The sequence below is a fragment of the Vigna radiata genome, chromosome 10 (genome assembly GCF_000741045.1).
Source record: "Vigna radiata var. radiata cultivar VC1973A chromosome 10, Vradiata_ver6, whole genome shotgun sequence".
Lineage (NCBI taxonomy): Eukaryota > Viridiplantae > Streptophyta > Magnoliopsida > Fabales > Fabaceae > Vigna > Vigna radiata.
Window position 1 is genome coordinate 10,104,531 of NC_028360.1, and position 21,144 is coordinate 10,125,674.

The 21,144-nt window shown below is 31.0% G+C and overlaps 2 protein-coding genes across 12 annotated transcripts; both read right to left on the minus strand.

The window, feature by feature from the left end:
• Positions 1 to 8,885: 8,885 nt before the first annotated feature.
• LOC106775950 (pathogenesis-related genes transcriptional activator PTI6) lies at positions 8,886 to 18,581 on the minus strand. Of its 11 annotated transcripts, XR_001376852.2 has the most exons (7): positions 17,561 to 18,487; positions 16,052 to 17,464; positions 15,362 to 15,418; positions 14,552 to 14,681; positions 10,962 to 11,030; positions 10,744 to 10,815; positions 8,886 to 9,169 (listed from the first exon to the last, which is right to left on the minus strand). XR_001376852.2 is itself a non-coding variant. In XM_022786646.1 (5 exons), the coding sequence occupies exon 5, from the start codon at positions 13,798 to 13,800 to the stop codon at positions 13,000 to 13,002; it is 801 nt and encodes a 266-aa protein (XP_022642367.1). In that variant the 5' UTR covers positions 13,801 to 14,681; positions 15,362 to 15,418; positions 16,052 to 17,464; positions 17,561 to 18,202; positions 18,495 to 18,545; the 3' UTR covers positions 12,684 to 12,999. The 11 variants fall into 11 exon arrangements, 9 of the variants coding, with proteins under 9 accessions (XP_022642367.1, XP_022642369.1, XP_022642370.1 ...); XR_001376851.2 differs by lacking the exons at positions 10,744 to 10,815; positions 10,962 to 11,030; XM_022786646.1 differs by lacking the exons at positions 8,886 to 9,169; positions 10,744 to 10,815; positions 10,962 to 11,030 and adding an exon at positions 18,495 to 18,545 and having other exon boundaries at positions 12,684 to 14,681; positions 17,561 to 18,202.
• A 636-nt stretch (positions 18,582 to 19,217) lies between these two features.
• LOC106774795 lies at positions 19,218 to 20,661 on the minus strand. The gene is made up of 2 exons (XM_014661830.2): positions 19,847 to 20,661; positions 19,218 to 19,458 (listed from the first exon to the last, which is right to left on the minus strand). The coding sequence occupies exons 1-2, from the start codon at positions 20,572 to 20,574 to the stop codon at positions 19,443 to 19,445; spliced, it is 744 nt and encodes a 247-aa protein (XP_014517316.2). The 5' UTR covers positions 20,575 to 20,661; the 3' UTR covers positions 19,218 to 19,442.
• Between the last annotated feature and the right edge of the window lie 483 nt (positions 20,662 to 21,144).

Below are 21,144 nucleotides of genomic sequence, written 5' to 3' on the forward strand. Positions count from 1 at the left end.
TAATTTTATTGTATAATTTAAAATCTAAAAATATTTTGGATTTTACAATCTCAAATATATTTTTTTATATTTTAGAATGTAAAGATTGATATTCTAAATTTTTGAAATATAAAATAAAAATTGCATTTTAAATTTTACATTTGAAAATATAAAATTTACATAATTTGAAATATAAGAATTTATGGGAACGTAGAAAGAAATATAAGAAAACCAAATTATTCGAACTAAGCTTAAAGGTAAAGATTTGTTTTTTTAATGAACCTATTACAAATAATCAATAGCATAAGTAAATTTATTTTCGGAATAGTCGTATAATTTTGATTTAAAAACTGTTTTTTTTTTTTTTTTAAGTTTTAGAAACAAAAATGTTTTGTTGTATGCACATTACAAAAATTAATGTTGCACTTGCACATGTAATTATTTCAATATCTGCCACCAATTTATATACTATAATTGTACACAATAAATACATGGTGCCTAAACTATACATATAAGGGTAGGGGCAAACCTGTCCATCATTACTCTCATCACATGGAAAGAATGAGGTCCCAACCGTTAGAGGGAATTATAATTTTAGAATTTTACGTTTATAATAACAACAATTAAATTAAAGGTTTAAACTTTTTTTGGTTCCTAAGTTATGAACGGATGTTCAGTTTAGTATTCGCTTTTAGAAATGTAAACTTTGATTTCTAAGTTATAAAAAATGTATCAAATGAGTACTTTTTTTTTATGTTCATGATCAAAGTATAAAGAGCAATCTAAAGTGTTGTTATTATAAAAAAACAAATCAGAGCAATCTAAAGATGTAGTAGGTGTTAAGAAACAACCAAAAACAGTATTTCAAGTCAAAAAAGGACTCATTTGATATATTTTTTATAACTTAAGCACCAAATATTTACATTTTTAAAAATGGAGACTAAACCGAACATCCACTTATAACCAAAAAGAAGTTTAAACCTAAATTAAAAAATTGTAATTTATTTTATAAATTGCATTGTTTAATTTAATAAATATTAAAACGCACAATTAAATATAACAAATAATATATATATATAGAGAGAGAGTAAAATTTGAAATCCTTTTTTATGTTTTTTCTTTTGCCATCTGTTTAGTTTCTTATCTTTCAGTAGTAAAACATAAATTTATTATTTCTTTTAATTTTCACCTGTTTTATTTCATTTCTAAAAAAAGTAAAATATAAATCTGTTGTCTCTCTTTATTTCTATATTGATTGATGAATTTCTGAAATGAAAAGTAATTCTTTATTGACTCTTTGACAATAAAATATTAGTTTTATAGTATAGTAATTCTGATATGTAAATTTTTACGGTTTCTTATGTGTTTATTTTAATATACAAAAAATATTAAGAATTTAAGAATTTAAATAGTTATATTTCACTTTTGAAAAGCGATTTTTTTTTATAATTATATTAAGCTATACATTATTTTTGCTTTATAAATAAAAAAATTTATATATTATTTTAACTCTTAACCTTTATTTTTTTTTATGAACATAAAAAAGAGAGTTGAATATTGAAAAATAAGATAAATTGTATATTGTAGATTCTAGAATCTAGGAGCATTAGAGGGAACTTGAAAGCAAATGTTATTGAAATTTGAAAGAAAGAATTTAAAATTGAAATAAGAAAAAGTGTTGGGAGGTTTCTTGGAAGGTAGAGTTTTGGATTTTGGTTTTTATGAAACATTAATTTGGTTGTTTTTATGTACTTTGTTTTTATGTACTTTGTTTTTATGAAACATTTTGGCTTTTCTCTTAAACACTATTCTCAATCACTATTCCTGAAATTTCCTCCTAAGTGTAACCTTCCCCCACTTTTCAACATTTACTATCTTTTTTCTTTCACGTGTATCTCATGCAACTTCATTCAAACCCACTTTCATTTTCCACAACATAATCACTCTAAATTTAATAAAATTTTCTTTCATAAATTCCTAAAACTAAGTTCATGCATTAAAATTTAGTTAAATATAAATTATTTATATTTTTTTACTTTTGATTTATATTTCGAGTATGAATCATGATTAACGATTTGGATTATATTGTATCATTCAAAGTTTAAAAATTATTTAGAAGTCTAAGTGTTATATCGAAATGTTCTTTCAAACCGTTTGGAAGGTATTAGAAGAGATGTTTTGATATCAAAGTTAGCTTAACGTTTGTTTGACGTTTGATAGTTGGTGATTAGTGTAGCAGTAAATGCACATAATCTACCTTCTTACCTCGTACTTCTATTTATAAATTTTGAAAGTGGACTTTTTATTAATATTTGCCTAATTGTTGATAAATATACTTTATTTTTAAGATAATAAGCATTAAGATTAATATGCTATGATTCATAACCAACTTATTTATTTGATAATCAATCAAATTCACTAATAACTCATCCAAACTATAATTGATCATTAGATTAAATATGTTAACTTGATCATTAATTTATAAGGTACATATTATATCATAAACATAAGGTACATATTACTAAATAAAAAAATTACACAATCTTTTTAGAGGTATTTTATAATAAAAGAAATTAACTTTTTTAGTTGTAAAAAGTGAGGAAAATTGACAAATAAAATAGAAAACATATAAAATGTGTGTAAAAATGTATTGAATATCAAAATATCATGATATTTTAGTAACTTTTTTAACATATATTTGAAATAGATCCATCACAAACCATGAAGTATGCATCTTCTTCAATTTTCAATTATTTGATTTCATGTCCAAAGAATAAGCAGCCTCTCATAAACTCTAAATTTTAAATTATTTTTACTATTATTTCTTATGAAAAATAATAATATGTATATTTTCAATTAAATATAAATAAACTTTAGAAAAGTTTGTTTAAGTGTGTATCACATATACTTGGCCTACCTGATCTGATGGAGAACACAACTACTCGCATTAAAAAAAAGTTTGATATTACCTTCGCAGAACCTTCCTTCCTTTATCCCCTTATGCACTTTTCAAAATTTATTATTCCTTTCTTTTTATTTATTACAAACTTGCTTATTTTGTTAATTTTATTTAAAAAAAATTCTAATTATTGTTAATATAATGAGTTTTTATACGATTCAAATACAAACATTTCAGATGATATGTCCATATTAAATATTTTGTCACTCAAAAAAATTTCAAAATTTGTTTTCTTTTGTTTTTGTTGAATAATAATCTTTGAAAGTACCTCTCACGTCATTCAAAGCCTAAAATAAAATAGCCTTTTTCTTAGCTTGTTCCCTTGGATCTATCTATTTACTAGAGCCGCCATAAACACTTCAAATTTATAGGTCAACTCATATTATTACAACTTAGGTTAGATTATTTTTTTTTAAAATATTTTATAATGTGTGAAAATTTGAATCTCATCTATATGGTAAAAACTACACCCTAAATATTAACTAAAAGAAATATTAATTACAAAAGTAATTTGAATTAAAGCATGAATTCTTGAACTTATTATTTATGGTATGAAAATTTGTTATAGATAGATAAACTAAAATAATGTTACAACCTAAAAGAAAAGTTTAAGTTTATAAAAATTCAGAAATAAAGTTGGGTTGACATTTTTTATTTATTTTTTAAATATGTCATATGAAAATTTTAAGTCTTTATTGTGGAATCTTAAGTTTTACGTATAACAAAAACTAAAAAATAGATTTTATTTTATTTTAAAATTTATGTAAATGTATGTGTTTAATAATCTACTAATTCATGTGGGTCAATTTGAATTAAAGTTTTTTTTTTTTAAATTATATGTTAAGTGATGATATAAGGGAAATCCAATCATTTATAAGATGGGTCAGCTATACTATTTCTTAAGAAAAACAATGTAAAATGTGATAATTACTTCATTCGTAAGGAGAGCTTATTAAATTAACCTTTTTCACCAGTAAAACTACCCATAATTATGTGGCAGCAATAAGTTAACCCAAGGCTAGGTTTGGAAATAATAATGTTCTTCGTTAATCAATAGTAATATGGAGTTTTAGATGGATCAAATCTTTAAAGAAACCCTTAGACTGTTCATAATAATTTTACCACTTTTTAGAAATCTTTTTTGAAAAAGCAAAACATTCTTTAAATAAATTTATAACAATTAAAAATTTGTATAGTATGAATAGGCGAGTCACAAATCAAACCTTTAATCTTTATTTAGATTATTTAATGAGTCATTAATAAGATCGGTCAATAAAAAATAAGCATGATTAATTTTGATTACCCACAATTAAATCATTATTAAGCTATTACTAATTAAAAATACATTCTGAAATCTATAAATACATATATGAGATAAGGAATTATGCGATGTTGCATTTAGAGAGTTATTAATTTTTAATTGTCAATATTGAACTGACTACTATCAACGTTGAACTCACTTTGACATCAAATTGCCTTCTAACAGTTTAGACGAACAACTAGACTTAAAACATCGAATTTTAGAATAGTTTTCACACCTTAAACAACGCATCATAATTTGGAAAATTGACTTTGATCCTACATCTTGAAACACTTATATATCTCGAAACACTTATCTATTGAAAACATGATATAACATACCAGAATTTGCCTATGTTATGAATTATTGGAAAGTAAACTTTAGTTTGCATTGAACTTCAAAACAATTATTAATCTTGAATGACACATCATAATTTGGACAGTTGACCTTAATCCTAGATTCCGAAACAATTATCTATTAAAAATATGATATAACATACCAGAATTTCCCCTCAATTATGAATCATTGGAAGCTAAACTTTAATTTCTACTATCACATTTCTTTTGTTGAATCACATCCCTAAAATTTTAGGTTTTCAATACAAAAAAAAAATCCTAATGAACAATTTTATGTTATAATGGTAAAAGCTATTTATTAACCTTAAACATCTCTTACCATGAGCCTAAATCATTTAAGGTGACATTATTCTACATAATCGATATCAAGTATCTAAACTTCATTCAACAAAATTGCATTATTAGCGAACTTAAATCTTAATTAAATAAATAATAATAAGTGTAATCTCTAAAAAAATAATATCATAATTGTATAGTATGATATCTAGGCCGAAGGTTAGCATCAAAGACCGTTCGATTTATCCACTATAGCAGCGTTGGTCAACCAAGTCAAATTAGGTTAAATGATGTTGGGCCACAATTGGGTCAACATTTAAGTTATTGGACCAATAGTCTAACAGAGAATAAAATAATCAAAGATATCTGATTAAATATATTGATAAAGTTGTTTATGAGCAATCGACCGAATTTTAAGGTAAATTTGTTTAAGATAAGTCTGCTTATATTTAATTAGCTTGTGATAACCTATAAATACAGGGTCAAGGTTAAAAGCCAGATACACTTCACTCATACTAAAAAATTCTCTGCAGTGATAACAAAGTCACTTTCCAAAGAGCAAAAGCTCGATAACCTACACCTAACTTGAGCGTAGAGTGTTTTCTATAGGTATACCTCCCTCTGCTGGTGAAGGAGAGCGAGGGTTCAAGCTGAAGGATCGCGAGCGACGCCAACACAGGAGAGTGAGCGATACAAGTTGAAGGAGCGCGAGTAACTCCAACGAAGGATGAGCGAGTAGTCAAGACTTAGGAAAAGCAAACGATCCAGCAGATTCAAGCCTTCGGAGACAAAGAAGACACGTTTACAAGGTTAATCTCTCAGTTCTACACATTCACTGAAACAATAATTATTACATTTTCAATAAACATTTCCTATAATTTATTATATTTTGTGATTCTCGTATTGACACCAAAATTCGAAGTAATTTGCGAATATAAGTTTGTGTGTTACATGATGGCTTCTCCATCAATATGTTGAGTGACAATGCAACACATACACTCACATTGCTATATCTTAGGGTGGCCTATGAACCCTATAAATTAAGTCATTGTTACCTTTTTTTTGCTTGGTCTACCATCAACGAAACCATGAAAAACACAAAAACATATGTAATTGTTGTAGTTAAGTCACATGTCCAGCACTACATATGATGTGGTAGATTATTCATTGAAGGAAAGTGATAAAGGGTATAATAGGAAAGAGATGAAAATGGTTAGAATGAATAAGGTTTTATGGTGACTTTGTCTTGTAGTGGAGAATGGATCCAATGAGTGCAATAAGAGACAAACACAGGCACCCAATCAACCATTGCCACTTTCTCTATTTCTTATGTGTCTCTATTCTTAATCTTATCTGCACCTGCAAGCTGCAAAAATCCTATGAATTTATCAATATTCAAATGCACCTAAATAAACACTCTGTCACCATTGTTGCAAATTTCTGCATTTGGGTTGTCACCACTATATCATATATTTAATGACACTAATTTCATTCTAAATTCAAGTCCCACATAGCGTAATAATCAACGAGATAAATAGTCATTTTGAAAACAAAACATTTAATTTTGCAAATTTAAGAAAAACAAAGAATATCAAAATATGGTAGTAATTTTGAAATTATTAAAATTATTTAGAATTTGATTCTATTATAAATCTTAGCATATACACATCTAGGTTTCGATTGTATGAAAATTGGTGTCTAAAAGTTTTTATTAATTTAGAAAATATCATTGATATTTGTAAATTTAATTTTTGTACAAAGGTTTAGACTTCAATTATTTTCATAATCGATGTATAAAAGTGTTTAAGATTTTACGAATAATCGAAACTTAAATATTTGCTTAGGTTCTTTTTTCTTGAAATTTTACTCTCACGCAAAGTATTTCATTATGAAAGAAGTTGTTTCCTTTGCTCTTCCCTTGCTGCCATATACCAACGTCGCGGCGACCACTTGCACTTTCTTACGCTGTGATTTTCCCTTGTTCTTAAGCACCTCCACTCACCATCGTTGAACCCAATAGTTGTCATTGTTACTCAATGTCAAATAGTGGTGAGTGAGTTTTCTTTCTTCGTCATTCGGTTCAAGAGTATAAAAATCTTCGGTTTGGTTTAGTTGTAGATGGAATGAATCCATTTGGTAATTTAACTATCAACCATAGGTTCTACCTATTATATTATTGATTTTCAACTTATCACTTAGACTATGCATGAAGAGAAAGTATATGATGTTGTTTATATATAACGATATTTAGACTAAGGTACCTTGAAAATGACATAAATATTTATCCCAGTCTATTAATTGAAGACCTAAAATTGTTATGGATTGATGAGGTTGAAATATTTTATGTTTTTGCTTATGAAACTTTCATGATACCATTAATGATTTTTAGCTTATGGTAATTTGATTACTTTTTCTTACAAGAATGAATCATTGTCTGTGTTGTGCTTATATTACAACTAGTTGTGGAACAATAATAATTGTATTGAATGAAATACTTTACAACTTTGTCTTTTTATATATTAGTTGAAATTATTGTCTTTTGCACATAAATTTTATATTATTACACAATTTCTGACAAGTCCATACATACATTATGTAAGAATAACTCTTACAAAATATATAAAAAAATGTACAATAGTATGTAACACATTTACTTATAAATTATTTAAAATAAAATGATATAAAATTGTCTTATAGTTTTGCATATAGACTTTGGCTGATTTAGATTGTAATTTATATAATGTGTTGCTTTTGATAATATATCTTTTATGGTTTGATATGTAGGTAATAACAAAAACAAAAATAATATTTAAAAAAATGTCTACATTAAACTTAAGTTATTACTAAAATCAATATTAGGTTCCGATTATGGTATAATCAAAGTCTAATCACTTTTTTATTTTAAAAATTATTTAATCTTAAAGATATTAAGCTTAAGAGAAGCAAAACTTAATATCCTTTTAAAATTAAATCATTTTTAAAATAAAAATTGTATTAGACTTCAATTATTAAAAAAACCAAATTTTAATATTTTTTTATTTTTTATTATTTAATTATGGTTTCACGTTTCCAGTTTTCTCTATAACTAAAACCTAATATTGAAAGTATAAAAAAAAAAAACATCTTTTTTTATCTTATTTTGAATATACCTCAAATGTTTAGTTGACATACAATGTCCAAAATAGTCAATATCAAAATTTATTCCCTACACTAAAAAAACTCATTAAACTTAATAATATCTTAACCCATTTATATCTATGGCTTATAATTAAGATGAATAAATTATTAGATGAATTTATTTTCAAGTATTTTCTAGAAAAAAAGTAAAAATTGTTTACATAAATTAAAATTAGTACATAAAAATAAATAAATTGATATAAATTCTCATAGTGGTTTGGATTTTTTGCCCTTTGACATTGATTTTGTGACCAATCATACGACTCACCAAATCAACCATTTACATGCACTTTCAACATCTTTGCCTAATAATTTCGAGTTTTATAAACCTTTCTACAATAGATACTATAATTTCTTTCCTTGCCTTAAAAATGAACTTTATGACTTTTCACAATAACTACTTAAATATTAACTATGATATGTGATTTCATAAATTAAAGTTCCCTTTTAAATACATAACTATCAAACTCTAATAGTTCTATCTCGTTTAAATAAAATTGTTTATAAGATACAATTTCTTAAACTCATGACAAATAAATATTTAAAATTTAATTGTATCTTAGTAATATCAATATTATTTTAATCTCTTCTTTCATTCATAATTTATTTATTTGTTGGTATATAGCACGATAAAACAATTGGAATGTAGTATGACACGTGTATTAAAATGGTTATTTTTATTTTTGTCTCCCACGTTTGTGATATTAAAAACCAAAAATGTATTAAATAACATTATTATATGTTAAGCAACTCATAGATATTGATAGACATGTTATTAACACATTATTATCTATTTACACATTCGTAAGATTCGGCAAATTTTTAATGAAAGGTGTAACATCCCAAAATTATATAGCAAGTATATAAGCATGGCAAGCACANATGTAATACTAGAAAGCAGTAAGAGTGATATGGTACTAGTATAAATATATACAGTCATCCATAAAAATGAGTAATTCAAAAGCTTTACTCGATCGTAAAGTCTTTCAAAATATAAAAGAGAAGGGAGAACAATAAGAAATAGAAATCAAACTAAATGAACTAAGCTAAGAAGCTACTAAGTGCTAGGGGCTGGCTCATCGCTGTCCAAAGCCTGCTCCAGAGAGGTGTCATCTGCTGCATCTGCTCACATCCAAAAAGGATGATCATCGCAAAGGGAAGAACCAGGACATACAAAACAAACAACATACAAGTGCAAGGGTGAGCTAGTATTCAAAACCATACAAGTTCAGTACATTTTTAATAGACAGAGTATATAAACAACCACAAATCAAACATATAATTTCCTAATTGACCTAGACTCTTCCGGACTAGGAATGAATATTGATCTTGGGCAGGTGTTGCACTTGTGGTGGACTCTACTGCTTTGCAAAGCCATTGCCGAGGGGTTTCACCCGACCACACACAAGGCGAGTCCGTTACCGCGGAATAGACCTACAGTGGAAGCGTCTACCCTAGGACTTCCCACTACTCTCACCACCCGCGTCAATCCTCTCTATTTGAGAATGACTGACCGTCAGAGTATTAGGGATAACCTCCCTTGAAGGAGCCTCAATATTCATTCATACACTAGATTGATCTCACCTAGAGATCTTAATAAAGTTCACAAAGTTCATGATTTTTCACAACAACATTGTCTTCACTTTACCAACATCATCCAAGGCTATACTAAGTCATATACACCTCATACAACATCAACCAAATCATCAAAACAACTCATACATACTCAAACATTACATGTCTTTACAGAAACATCATTTCTTAACACAAATATCTTTATAATATTTAATTACCAATACTTAAGTAATTCAATTGGCTTGGAGACCCTCACCAATGGATCCGGAAGGGTCAAAAACCCCCATAACGACCTAAAGAACGTCCAAAANGGACGTCCGNAGCTCCCAAAACGTCAAAAACATCNAAAATACACAANCTGTCGCAGAAAATTCGCTGAGCGCACACCCTGTGGTGCGCTGAGCGAATTTTGTCTGCCAAAAGTCATTCGCAGAGCGCACAGNGTGNGCTGTGCNACTCTGCATAATCTGCAGAGTGAATTTCTGCAGATTTTAGGAACTCACACACCTAAAATTCGTTCTAGGCCAAATTATGAACTTTGGATGATCCTAACTTGACTTCTATGATGTTTTAGACTTGTCTAGATGTTTCTAATCTATCCTAACACAATTNTCTAGCTGATATGCATAGATTTTTCCTATCAAAACTCTTTTTCATGAACTTAAGATGCTAAATCTGATTGTACCAATTATAAGTTATTTTAGACCATTTTGACTCCTCCTATAAGTCATATATGACTTATTTAAAGGTTCTAAACTAGCAATTACAGTGTATAGTGATAAAATCAAATTTCGACTACCCTAGTTCTTTTATTTAAGCCTAAAATGCTTAAATCACTATGTTTATTCATCTAAACTCATATGCAGTTGAAATCTATCAACCTCATTATTCAGAATCCAATAGTACATCTATCACAATAAATCTAATACACAATTATTTATCATAAATTAAATACCCATTGTACATTACATAGTGCAAACAATTTCATACTAAAATTTTAGCTCAAACATCAATTTCCAGGAAATAATTTCTTCATACGCATGCATTCCATTTTATCACACAAGATCAGAATATATTCCTACAATCAATTACAATCAACACTCAAAACTAACTCCCCTTACCTATTAATCAAATTGCTTGAACTCCCAGGAATAGCCAGTAGAACTAGCACGGAGAGGAGATTCTAGGGTTACCTAAAGATCATAGAATTGTGAAATTGAGAAGAAATTTCAGAACTTATTGAAGCTAACAATTGTAAGAAATTGCTAATGATCACATGCAGCANCATTTGTTGCATGATCCTAGCCCTAAAGGTTATGGGGAATGGGAATTTACTCACCAGTTAGAAAGAGGAAAAATTGATCAGTTGAAATTGGTAATTCTTGAAGATTGGGCACTCAATCAACTTCTGTTCAACANAGAATGTTCAAGCTTGAGTTTAGATGGAGAGAAAATTTTGTACAAGAGAAAGGGAATGTTAGTGATGGAACGATGCAGAAAATGAAATGAATTGGAAATCTGAAGTTTTGTGAATTTGAAAGAGAGTTGTTCCAACCTATCACCAGTTGCCAAATGNCCACCCAAAATATATTTATTTTCTAAAACTTTACAAAAGGTTGAAAAGATTTAAAATTTTCAAATTAAAATTTGAGGAATATAAAAGGAAAAATCATATATATATATATATATATATATATATATATATATATATATATTGTTAAATTGGTTTACAACACAAGCATATATTTTCCTATATTAAATTATTTTTTAAATTCGTAATGTAATCATTAAGATGATTGAAGAAGGTAAAATATAGTTTGTAAATATTTTGTGAAGAAGAGTAAATTAATTGGTTTTAACTGTCAGAATGAATAATCCGTAAACTTTGATTAATTAAAGAATAAATAAAAATAGAATAAAAATTAATATTGTATTTATTTTATAATTTATGTACCATACAATAGAAAGATGATGATGATGATGATGTCTTTCTCATCGAAGAAAAAATTTATATCCATTTTATTTTCTGCATTCAATAAATATGAAATTTATTGTTTGAGAAATTAGATACATTTATATCCATGTTGTACTCGTTTAGATATTTATTGAATATGTATATTTATTTTCGTTTCAATACCAATTTAAAAAATAAAATTTTATCAACATTTATAATTATGTTGGAATAATTTAAATCTTTCTCAGCAACATTGAAAATAACTTGAAAAATAGTCAGAAGTATTAAGTTTATACACGCAATAGATATATCTAAATTATGATAACATTGTACTTTTCATTTTAAATTAATGGCCTAGGTATCACTGAAGGAGATATCTCATCTCCTAAATTATTGAAGCTGTGATTTTGTATAGATTTTCTATTAAGTACCAAAAAAAAGAGAGTACATAATAGATATTTATAATTGATTGACTGTGAAAAAAAAATCTTTAGAAGTTTGTTTCTTAAAAATAAATAAGTCCAATTACGACTCATAAATCTATCTAGTTGAGAAAATATACCCAAAAGAATAGGAATTGTAATAGTAAAATAAATAAAGATAAAACATTTATTTGAATTTTTGTCGTTTTATTTGGGAACGAGGATAAAGTATTAGCAGATAAGAAAGTGAAAGGTCACCTCATAGGAAGCAAACAATTTTTTTTTTTAAAAGGAAGAGAAATGCTTCTAAAATGTTTTTAACAATTTTTTTATTAAATAAAATTTATGCAATTTCATAAATAAAAAAATTAAAGGTAAAAGAAAAAGTGAAAGATTTTAAAATAGCAAGTTGAAGTGACTTATGTAAATAATTGTTGTTTACCTTCCAATTTAAGAAACAATCATAAAACAATTATTTATATTAAAATATAAGTTGGTCTATACTTATACTTTAAAGAAAAATTGTACATTGGAAATCTCCAACTAACTAAAGAATCCCAAAAGACCAATCATAGAAGCAAAATCTTCCAAACAAAAAGCAAATCATTATAATCATAGTTTTGCCCTCCCCAAACAAGGAATTATTAGAATGACAAAAAGGTAATAATCTAATAAAAATTGTACTTTATAAATATATATAAGAAACGAGAATAGAGACCTTTTTTAATATTTTCCATCATATATACTCACTCTTTATCTTTTTTTTTTTTTTTCATGACATTGAAATTAATTACACAAATTAGCATAGGACAAAATTCTCTAAGTAGATTACCAAAATGCTCACTTCTATCGTTCTAGCACTCTTCACTCTTCTAAGCTGCACAAAAACTTAGTCCCGAGGGTAGTTTCGGAATTCTACGAAATACAAGACCGAGCACGACAAAATCTTAGTACAATTACTAGACAGTCCCTGAGTTTTTCGCAAAAGGAGGAAATGACTCTTAATTTGGCCACGTCAGGAACTCGTCCGGGTCAAACTCGCCGAACTCTTCCTTCGCGTAGCGCTGATTCAGCACGCCCATGTTAACATCAGTAAGACTAAACGGCGCGTCGATGTCGAACCCGAATGCATCGACCTCGCCGTAACGGAAACCACCGAAAGGCGAGGAGTCCCCGTCGCAGTATGTGAGGACAGACGTCGGCGACGAGAAACCGTCGCCGGAGCAGGCCGCCTCCGGGGGCGAAACGTGGAGTTCTCTTTTTCCGGTAGCGGCGAGGGGGAAGTTGGTGACGGCGTCAGGCCCCTTGAGATTCACGGCGGCCTCGTCGTACACGGCGGCGGCTTCCTCTGCCGTGTCGAAGGTGCCGAGCCAGACCCGTTTTCTTTGGGTCGGGTCGCGGATCTCGGCTGTCCATCGTCCCCATGGCCTCTGCCGGACACCACGGAACTTGCTCCGGCGGCGTGGGGCGGCGGGCCGCTTCTCGGGTCGGGTTAAAGGGGTGGGGTGAGTGGAAAAAGAAGGGGTTACCATTGGGGGTTCCGGGATAAAGGGCAAGTTTATAGTGATGTGGGTGATTTCTCTTTTCACTTTTTTGTGTTTAGATGGGTTTTTGGGGCCTTCGTCGTCGCCGGAGGATTCGGAGTCGGTGGCGTCGTGGTCTGTGAGGATGACACGGAGGAGCTTCTTGTGCGGTGGTTGGGGGTTTTTGGAGGGTTTGCATGGTGGGTGGGTGTAAAAATTAGAGCTTGAAGTTGGTGGGTTGAAGGGGTGGGAGAGATTCATGGTTGGTTGGAGGGACATGATGAAATGGAAAAGGCGATGGTTTTAATTGCATGAAGGAAGAGTGAAAAAGGAAAGAGGGAGGTTTTGGGTGGTTATTCCAAAGGGTAAGGAAGATAGATAGAGAGAGAGAGAGAGAAGATGTTGTTAGAGAGGTGGGCGGGAAAGAGGCGAAGAGTGTAGAGAGAAGAAAGCAAGGTGAGTGAAGTAGGATTAAAGGGTATTTATGGTGCAGCACGGGGTGTGTCCCCATTGGAGGATCAACCAAATATTTTTCTCGTGAAGGTATAGAGAGGATTGAAGCAGATAGAGAGAGAAGATTCGAGGGAAAATGGAGTGAGTGAGGGTCTTAGTGGGTGTGTGTTTGTGTCTACATTCATGTCGCTGTCGGCAACATAAAAATCCTTTTGCCACCAAAATCTATTTTATCTGTCCATTTCTCTTAACTAAACTATAATCTCACTTTATTATCAAAAGCATTTTCAATTTTTGTCCCTTTAATTCAGGGACCAATCTATTATTCAAAACGAGCTTAATAGTCTGCATTTTAATATTATGTTTACATGTTTCTTGAATGTTTACCATGGATGGTGGAATTTTGTAATTAGGTGATTAGAGAAGAAAGGGAGGTAGAAGGAGGCGAAGCAAAACCTTGAAACTGCGAACTTGACGTGACTTTTTATAGTTTGTTTTTAAAGCGTGGCATAGCGTGAATAAAAGAAGAATAAAAGAAAAAGGAAGAAACGGGTGAGTAGTGGAAAGTATGGTATACCGTTGAGCATTGGGCTAATCCAACCATGATGACTTTGCAGATGGCAGTAATATCTTTCAGTACAATATTTTGCAGACTTTGTCTATTCTCTGTCAGACACCGCTGAACGGGATTACTTAATTAACAGTACCTGATTCAGTTGGAATATATCAATCAATCATACAAATAAAAACATAAAAAGGTCAAGGTTTCTTTAATTTTTTAATGTGCAATTTTACTTTTGGGTGTCTACAAGAAAAAATATTGTCACGTAAATTAGGGACACAGTTTAATGTAACTTTGATCCCATGATCTTTATTCAAATCATACGAAAAATCGTAATCTAATAGGGGAAATTGCCATAAGAGATTTTATAAATTTGCCCAAGAGACATTCCCAATAGATAAATGGACATCATCATGAGGAAAGAGGCGGATGAACAATAGCTATGAATGAATTAAACAATAGAAAGAAAACGTTAACATCATAAGAAGGGTCCAAATATTGTAGGGAGGAGGAATTTGCTGAAAAAGTTTAATTAGGTTAGGTTTTGGCTTGAAAAGGAAGCAAAGACAAGTAAGCATGCTAGTTAGTCGAGAACGTGTCATATTATCAACGTCGAGGCTACAAGATGCATTGCATTTACAGATGAATCACCCCTCCTTTACTTGTTGCTTGTTAATTAAGACATGACTCTTCTGATTAGTCCTTTTATATATATATATATACACACACACTCTGATTAGTCCTCTGGCTGCTTTAATCAACCACTGTTCTTATATTATATTATTTACCATTGACTTCAATCGAAGCTACTTGTGGTGACCTCACCTTGAACCTGTCTCTGTCGTGCAGCAGCATAGCGAGTGGTTTCCAGCAGGCATGTTTCTGCACTAGACATTAAATTCTGAGGTCAAACATAATGTCGTACAACAGTGTTTCAGGATCTTTTCATTTCATTTGCATGAATTTGGAACAAAAATAGGAGTATTTTCCTTTAATTTACTTCCCCCATTCCTTTAGTTTTTCAGTTTGCTGCACACAGAGCACGTTAGCGACGAGAATCACGACAGCTCTCTCTCCAAAAGGACAACTCTTTTTTTTTGTCACCAAATCGTGACAATTCTTTTGTTTCTACCAGAAAATGAAAAAGGTAAAACTCGGCTTCAAGAGCCAATTGGTCCACTACTTGTTCATAACTATAGTTTCTTTAATTACCACTCATTTGGAATAGCAGTCTACATGCAGAAAGTTTGTGCGACATTATAATACAATTTCATCCCATGACCAATGTCTTCAAAGGAAATACTCACAAGTGATAATTAATTAAGGGACAATATTTTAACAACTATTTTTTAACAACTTTTTGATAATAGGACATGTGTCATCATTTTATTGATCTGTTTGAATTTATTCTAAAAAAATATTCGAAACGGACGAATCACAACCTGCTACGTATGCGTTGTCAAAAACTTGTCAAAAAAAGAGTTGTTAAAGAGACTTTTTCCTTAATTCACTTACCATGGTTCACTTTCACCGACAAGTAAAGACAATATTTCACGAAAAGTATCTTTTGTTTCCTCAGAACATGATTGAGCTGCTAGAGGAGGAGCATGATCATCCATAGCATATTTCTGTGTCCAACTGGGAGCAGTGGCTTCATACTTAGCACTGTCAGCTTTGTACATGTGTGTGCAATTTCAGGCATAAGCGAGTAATCAGGGTTGAGATCAGTCAACAGTGAGCAAATAGACAAAAGAACCTATAATAGTGGATGTCAGTTTTTTCAAGTTTTGAAACAACAGTTTCACATATCAATGAAAGCTAAACAAGGTACAGTACATGTAGACAATTTTTATGATTGAAAATAATCTCATTCCTCGATTTGAGTATAATCTCCAATTGCTTAACATTTAAAGCCTAAGTAGAAGTGATTTTGGGAGTTCCTCTGCTAAAAAAATGTTCATACTTGAATGTTTCCAAACAGGGCCGTAAAAAGGTTTGTGTTTATGAACTTTGTAGCCACGAGGAATAATATGCCAGAAATACATATTATTCCAATGTAGAATGTCAAAATAAGAGGATATGGTAACACAGAAATTACAGCTAGATATGCACAGTAAGTGACAAATGCTAAAACCGTTATGAGAAATCACAAAACATTAAGAAACACAATATCAGACCATAGAAATCGTTAGGGTCGGGCTCCATTGTTCTTTTAGAATGTCAAGACATATAGTTCCATTACTGTTGATGTCTAAAAAGGCTTATCCCACGTAGAAGGTAGATTCCTATAAATACAACCGGGTATTAAAGTTCCCATGTCTTCAAGGCAAAAACTGGGATATTTCTCATTAATAGAAGTTCCCATTTCCCGTGAGACTTCCACAGGATAACTCTTCACTGATCATTTGATCAGTGAAAAATGAAAAATCAGTTGACTACAACCAAAGTCTGAAATGAAAGCTCAAGTTTGTTGGCCTACCCTCCCCCATATGACAGCACCTGAAAGTATTCATAGTAACAAGGAGTCAGCTTGGGGTTGACCCCATAAGAGACAGATTGTTGTCTATGAGGAGAAAGCTTCACAATTATCCAATCTCCAAGAGAATAAGTAACATGTCTCTTGCGAGCATCAACATATTTCTTCATTGTTTGCTAAGCACGATACAAATGAAATTTGAGTTGGCAAAGAGCCTCATCACGGTCCGTAGCTACATATACCATTGTGAATTTGCTCTGAAGCAAAACAAGGAAGGTGACTACAAGGTTAGATAACCAAAGGAAAGAAATTTTCTTTGCAAACTAACACTCAAATCCAAGATATCTCGAGCTTGAGGGATAGTGTGTTGTATAAGGCCAAAATAATGTCGTCAACTCAAGACGACATCATGCATGAATATCTCAGTCATAACAAGAATATGCACCTCAGCCCTGTTAGCATCCCAGAACAAGATTAGTATGGTTAATTGAGGATTAGATAAACAAGTCAGGTTAGAAAAAGCCTAAACAACCAGGAAAGGCACTCACCCACATAATCTAGGCCCATCCAAGTAAAAGTCCAGAGAGGTACTATAAATAACATTGAGTGTCGGAGTGTCTTTGTAGGCAACCCAATCATTCAGACATTGGAGGGCACGAACAGAATGAATATGTCAACCTTTGCAGTAAGATAAATGAATATATCTCAAATTGAGAAGATAGCTGAGTAGTGTTTCCTGGATGTGTCTTATGAATATATTTTGACTCAGTAAAAACATTTGGCATCATACCTAGACTGCATGGTGTTCACAAAGAATATGACGAACCAAAACCAAGACAAGCAATCTGTACCAGAACCATCTAGTAACAACACCAACAAGATGACTCTACTGTTAGAACTTCAGAATGAGTTGACAGAGTTGATGAAGCACAACGTTGAAGAAATGGACGCCCTTAGAGAAGAAAATGCTCGTATGCAGAGAAAGTGAGTAGAAGCCAATCAAGAGATATCAACTCTTGAGATATCACACTCAAAACATCAGATGGAGATCGAAGTGGGCAGCACTCAATGTACTAATTAGCTTACCAACCTGACAATGAACATCATGATCGCTGGAATACCTTTGGGGATGGAATACCTCAATATCAACAATCGCGACACGAGGGCAACAACAATTTGAAACATGTCTCCTAATCATCCCCAAGCCAATTTGGACAACAAATTCTTAAAAGATCAGTATAAGCACATCTGGCTAAGTAAAATAAAAAGCAGACACAAGCACCATACCATGCAACACCAAACAACGATTTAGGTTTTGCTTTATTTGAATCAGTCAAACATCACTGGTAGAATCAAAATACGAATGGTTCGAAACAAGGTGGATCATGCATGCAGAGACAACAACATAAAGGGTTGAATAATTGAAAGTGGACTCAAAGCGTTAAAATCAGAGTGTATGATGAAAGAGGAAAAGGTTCTCACCTGAACTGCAGCGCTTAGGAGGAAAAGGTTCTTCTGCAATTCCTTCATGACTTTGACCATGGGTTTCCAAATACGCCCTCCACGTCAAAAACCAACCAATGAAAATGCTCCACGTAAAAGGTCCACAAAATTTTATTGTTTTCCGAAAAATTATAGAAGAAACGTTGCGTTCTAGAAATATACTAAAATCATTAAAAACACATTTAATGTACGGTTATTTAATTAGAATTAAATCTCAATTTTAGTAATATATAAAAATAGTTTACATTTATATTAGAGAGTAAAACCATAATTATAGTTAGGCAACATTCCTTTAATAGATTTCTATATATTATTTGTTTACTTAGTATTATTTATAAAGTATCAACTCATTTTTAATATAAACATTATACTATGAGTTTTTCGGTTATTATTGTGCGTCTCATTATGCTATATTACTTATGTTTAATATTTTAAATTTATATTCTCTCATTTAACATTAATATATTTTAATAAAATTTTTAATGAAATCTAAATTTTAAATTAATGACCTCAATAATATTATTATTATTAAAAATAGATTTTAAAACTAATTTAACTACTTAAAACCAATTCCTTAAAATCAACTTTTAAGATAAAATTTTTATTCACTTATATGTTATAAATTGGTATTATATTTATTGACATGGACTTTCGTCATCCTCTTAAAATAACAAAATTCATATCCATTCAAGTTTTCGTAACTATTCTTGTTTAATTAGACCATATATGTATATACACGTTCACAAGGAACAATGCAGAATTTCATCTAGAATGAGAAACCTCAAATATGGTGATGCCTCTAATGACTTGTGAGTAAAACTTGGCTATTTTCTGAAACTCTCAAATCTCTATCAATAAATTACTTGTCCTCCCATCATCAACGGTGATAAAATGTTGCTTAGCTAAACTTTTTTGTAGCTGCTTTCTTCAATTTGCTGCAGGCCTGCACCAAAATTTTACACTCATTAACGATTAAGAAACTACTTATGTACTAGTTTCTGTGCTTCTAATTCTTTGCAGTATCCAAAATCTACGTAAAAGAATTAAGCCTGCATAACATAATGCATCTACATTCATATAAAACACGAAACATCAAACATTGTTTCCATTTTTGTGCTTAATTAATCAGTATATTTTGCATTACAGCAAACCAATAATGGATCATTAGCAACATATATAGATATATAAATATGTTGCATAGCATTTCTTGTAAACTTTTGAAGGGAGAAATTAGCACATCAAAATAAGATGAGGTAGGAAATTAGTACATAAAAAACTATGCATCCAATTTCGAGATATAAAGACAGACATATATAGTTAATTAATGTTACCTTTTATAAAAGAGTTTAACATCACATGGAGGCCTTTTTCCAAAGTCGACATCCATCATCTTGATTTGATGACAAGAGGCTAGAAATGGGACATTGTTCATCTCCAAAGTCCCAACCTTAAAACCAATGTTCCCTCCAGCATACACATCAAACACCGTTTCATTGGATTTGATGTCTGCTTTCAAGTCATCTGCAGCATACGTGTTAACATCGTCATTGTTCACTGTCATAATCATGTCCAAATTGGTGTCATTCAAGGGCATCTGAGAGAAGCCATCAACGTTGTTCTTCCCCAACAAGATATCTTCACTTGTGGCAACAATAGAAAGTGGTCCATACAAAAGCTTAAGCTGATCATTCTCGTTAGAGAACAATAGCCTTAACCCTATAACTGCATTCATCTTTTGTGACCCTTCATCAACTTCAAACTGCGTAATGTTGAAGGCTCTCACGTAAACTTTTGGCATTCCTGACTTGAGGAGTACCAAGTAGGTGATGCATGCAAAGAGAATGACTATGATGAAGAAGAAAAGAAGAAAGCATGACCATGCACAACATGCAAACCAATATGGGTGGTAACGTCCGTTGTCAAGGTGGTCAAAGGAGGAATCGATGTCATTGAGGGTGGAGCTCGTGCGCCGGTCAGGCACGCCCAAGGCCATGTGTCCGCTCGATTTCCGGCTGCTCGGACCCATCTCCAACGCCGGATTGCTCGGTGGCACCTCCATGATCACCGCCACCCTCAATCAAGATAGCCACACCTGTGTCCAATGAACGTTACTTGGTTTCACATCATTAATGGGTTATATATATGATGGTTTTTTTCTCTAGTTTTTTTCACCACAGAGGCACAAAGCTATTTGTGGCAAATCATGGTTGGAAGATAAACAAAGAGAGGTTCTTAGAGGATTATACAGTTAAATATACTTAGTTATTATAATTGAAATGTAATGCAAATTTTTAACTTATTAGGGAATAATAGAGAGATTATTTGGACAAATACAATTAAGTAACCGAGAGTATGTTACACAGAAAAATGTTATGTCAGCAACCTCTCTAAATAGAAAATCAATGTTCATTGTTGTATTTCTATAATGAAAGTGAAATTTAGTAAATAAATGGTAAGTAATGTCACATTAATGTCATTACGTAAGATTTTAATTATCTTCTGTAAAAAGTATTTTGATTCTTTAATTGATTTTTTTTAGTATAGAATATATTTCTATTTCTATAACAAGAGAGATTTGGTAAATAACTTTGCAATTTGCAGGGCGTGTACACATTGATCTAGTAGCACA